This window comes from Myotis davidii, unplaced genomic scaffold (assembly GCF_000327345.1).
Source record: "Myotis davidii unplaced genomic scaffold, ASM32734v1 scaffold332, whole genome shotgun sequence".
Classification (NCBI taxonomy): Eukaryota; Metazoa; Chordata; class Mammalia; order Chiroptera; family Vespertilionidae; genus Myotis; species Myotis davidii.
This window is the reverse complement of record NW_006285779.1, coordinates 2,272,452-2,276,072: the sequence shown is the minus strand read 5'-3', so window position 1 is coordinate 2,276,072 and position 3,621 is coordinate 2,272,452. Positions and strand designations below refer to the sequence as shown.

Sequence of the window (3,621 nt, the reverse complement as noted above, 5' to 3'; positions counted from 1 at the left end):
AAAGAGTTATGCAAACATCAGGGCCCATCTTTTGGACCCCCTGCATACAAAGTAGTGGTTCACAGCTGGCCATTTTATATAAACTGTATCAAAGATTTATAAAATAAGAAATGGCTCCTTACAACTCTTGTCAGTCCAGACATGAAGCTCCTGTGCAAGTTCAGGAATCACCAAGAAAGTTCGCCACCCTTGCCGTTTCTTTGATTTCAAAATGTCCCCAAAAATGTGATCTCCAATATACAAAATGTCCTTGCCCTTGGCTCCCAACAGATCACAGATTGTATCAGATGAGCCTGAAATAAAGAAAAAATGCCCCCCGTTATTAAAAAAGAAAACAGCATTCTCAGTACATAATGATTAAATACTGATTTTTTTTCTTACAATTATGTGAGGAACACACTAGAAAAAGGGCTCACCTTCCTTAAAGTCAAAGACCCACAATTTATCTTTTTCTCATTTTTTTAAATTGCCTCCTACATGTCTCAGCATTAGTACTGACTATAACTCTCAAAAGTATCACCTCTTTTTCTCGTCACAGATCTGCTATTAAGTTTATCACTCCAACAAAATATGTATTTGTGTCCATAGGGGCTCCCTGAGGACTATCCCCAAATGATTCCAAGACACTGAGAAAAAGCCTCAAATAAGTAAAAGAAAGATTGGGTGAAAAATCAAAGATTCATTAGAACATACTAACAACTTCTCAAACCCATTCTCCCTGACTCCTATTGCATTAGTAGAGGACTGAAGTATTTACTTTCAGTAGAGGACATCAATGCTTTCAGGGTGAGGTCTGAGCAGAGACGCACACTAAAGGGAAGTCTGCAACTCACCTCCTGAGTAGACAATACCATGTTGTAAGGGGCCTGTGTAGGTACCAATTTTCAGCTTGCCAGTTTTCTGTGAGAAGAGAATATGGACTTTGTAATACTTTATCATTCTGTCATAATCTCAATCCAAAAGGCTACTTGGCTAGACAAACAAATGAAAGACACTTTTTTAAATTATTCAGCTACCTCAATTAAAACCAAGTCTTAGAATAATTTCAAAAGAGAGATACAGCTAAGTAGATAAAAATACCTGTTTCCTTAGGGAGAGTGGGAGTGGGGAAAGGAGAAACACGAAGGACAATGTGCAGACAGAACATCCTCTCAACTTACAGTATCCACCTGACGCAGTACTGTGCCTTCTCCAAAAAAGAGTGGTTTCCGTGCATCCACCAAGATCAGGTCAAAGTAGGACTGCCATGGTCGATGGGAGCTCCCAGGCTGATGAAGCAGGAACAGCAGAAGCTGAAACATCGCTCCTACCCTTACGGCACTAATATTTAATCTCACTCAGATGCAAGGAATGTAGAAATACTAAGTATAAGCAGAAGATCCCACTGTTTTATTAAAAACATTGTGTCTTATAAGCCATACCCTTTTGGAAGCAGGCAAGGTGAAAATATAAGTGAACGACTAATAATCTCTACATTTTAAATCATTTCATCTACTTATTAACTTATTTCACAGAAATTTAATATATGTAAATGTGCTCACACTCAAAAGGAGGCTCAAGGGGGCTAAAAAGAGATGCAGATCAATACCCAAGAGACAAATTAAGGGAGAGGCAGATAAGTCTTGGGACTGAAGTATACAAGCTAGCATGGAACTATCAGGAAATTTTACTGGGTATGACTTCAGAATGATGGCTCGAGGTGCACACTGGCAAAGGCCAACCTATTGCAGCCAACCACAGCGCTAATGTAAAAGTTATGCCCACCAACATGATTTCCATCCTGAAACAACCTTTTAAGGTCAAGCTGAAGAGAACTGCCTTTGGGTGATCTCGAAATAGGGATTTACTGATATTTATTTTTTTAAAAGCCTAGAATTAAAATAGCACGGCCCAAGTATATGATTAACTTGCCATGAAGAGTCCTTAAATCTAAGTGCAGCCATACTGCAGAAATAAAGACACCTCTGCTTAAATATCAAGGCTAACTGTTCTCTTGGCACAAAACTCATCAATAAATAAGCAAAATCTAAAAGTTGTCAAGAATATACACATTTTCTGTTTCTTTCAATCAGTTATCTTCCTCAACCTGAAAAACCCAAACTTAACTCTGCATAGAAGTTCTAATACCATCCTACTAAATGCCATATGAATATCTCTTTTATTTCTGTCTACTAAGTTTTCAAGTTGCTATCGACTTTAAGTAATATACCAGCACCTGCATGACTTAAAATGTTAATGAAGATTTCTGAATGGGTCCTGACCAATTCCTTAACATCAATATTCCAGGCTGATTAAATGCATTTATTATTACTAAAGCAGTGGTCTAATAATTTACATATAGTACCTTGGGGCCATGTGGGAAATCGAACAGGTAAGTCATAATTTTCTGGGGGGAAAAAAACAAAACAGAAAAACACCAACATAAGGTCCATATACCACTTCTACAAAGGATATAAAACACTATTTTAAAAAACATACACAAGTTTTTCATCAAAATGTCTTTTTCAATATAGGATTTATCACGTTCTCAATTCCTCTAAAGTTTATGAAATCATGGCTATGAAAGCCAGAAATTAATGCTTCTCATAACAAACATACAGAAGCTTCTGACATTCTGAGTAGGGCATCATATTCTTCTAGGACCGTGGTCGGCAAACCACGGCTCGCGAGCCACATGCGGCTCTTTTGCCCCCTGAGTGTGGCTCTTCCACAAAACACCACATGCGGGCGCACACGTACAGTATGATTGAAACTTCGTGGCCCATGCGCAGAAGTCGGTATTTTGTGGAAGAGCCACACTCAAGGGGCCAAAGAGCCGCATGTGGCTCTCAAGCTGTGGTTTGCCGAGCCGCAGTTTGCCAACCACTGCTCTAGGAAATAATTATGTACAGATTCATCCATATATCCCTACCTAATTCTAGTGGACTGAAACCCATTTTTGGAGGTAAGGGTCTTCTGAGGTAAGAGGATAGAGAAAATTAATGACTCACAGACTTGCTTATTCCAAATCATCAGATTTCTAAGACAAGATTTTACATGAAGAATTGGGAAATACTGAGCTTTCTGCTAGTACCATGAACTTGTAACTGTCTTAGCAAAAGTAAGACGAGGAGTTAAATTGGCTATTCTATATGCTTTAATCTGGCAAAAAGCACTTAAGCAGTGGTAACTCCTGATGGCCAAAAATAAAAACACCTTCGCACCATCTATTGCTGTTGGCTCCAAACAACAGGGAGGAGGGCATGTGCTCATGTGCAATACAGGGAGTGACTTAAGTTTATATAAATGATGTGCCAAAGAGACATAGAAGCCATTTTGATCAGCACAAGTGTTTTAAATAACCCCCAAATTAAAACATTCAAGTAGCCAACTGTAATTAAGGGAAACAGTCAAAAGAAATATTTAGAAAAATTTGAGAATCACTGATGTAGCTCTTATGGTATATATTTTTGCTCTTTTCACTGCTTTCAAAATGAAGTGGCAAAAACTACCATTAATAAACTATTATCCTCCTTGTTATCTTCAGTTCTTTAGGCCAAAATAATTCCTCTGTATAAACAAATATGAATATTAAATACTTACATCTGTATATTTATAGTCACTATTGGTGGCAAGAAATAC

At 37.9% G+C, this 3,621-nt stretch overlaps 1 protein-coding gene across 8 annotated transcripts in view; it reads right to left on the bottom strand.

Annotated features, from left to right (window-relative positions):
* The window catches only part of NT5C2 (5'-nucleotidase, cytosolic II), an 83,611-nt gene that overhangs the window by 4,526 nt on the left and 75,464 nt on the right, over window positions 1-3,621 (bottom strand). For all 8 annotated transcript variants that reach the window (XM_015559295.1, XM_006756462.2, XM_015559297.1 and 5 more), the window contains 5 exons: window positions 3,583-3,621; window positions 2,345-2,386; window positions 1,161-1,268; window positions 834-900; window positions 123-293 (listed from right to left, as the gene is read on the bottom strand). The exon at window positions 3,583-3,621 is cut by the window's right edge and continues 66 nt beyond it. In XM_015559295.1, coding sequence (XP_015414781.1) covers window positions 123-293; window positions 834-900; window positions 1,161-1,268; window positions 2,345-2,386; window positions 3,583-3,621 — 427 coding nt within the window. The remainder of the gene's footprint in view (window positions 1-122; window positions 294-833; window positions 901-1,160; window positions 1,269-2,344; window positions 2,387-3,582) is intronic.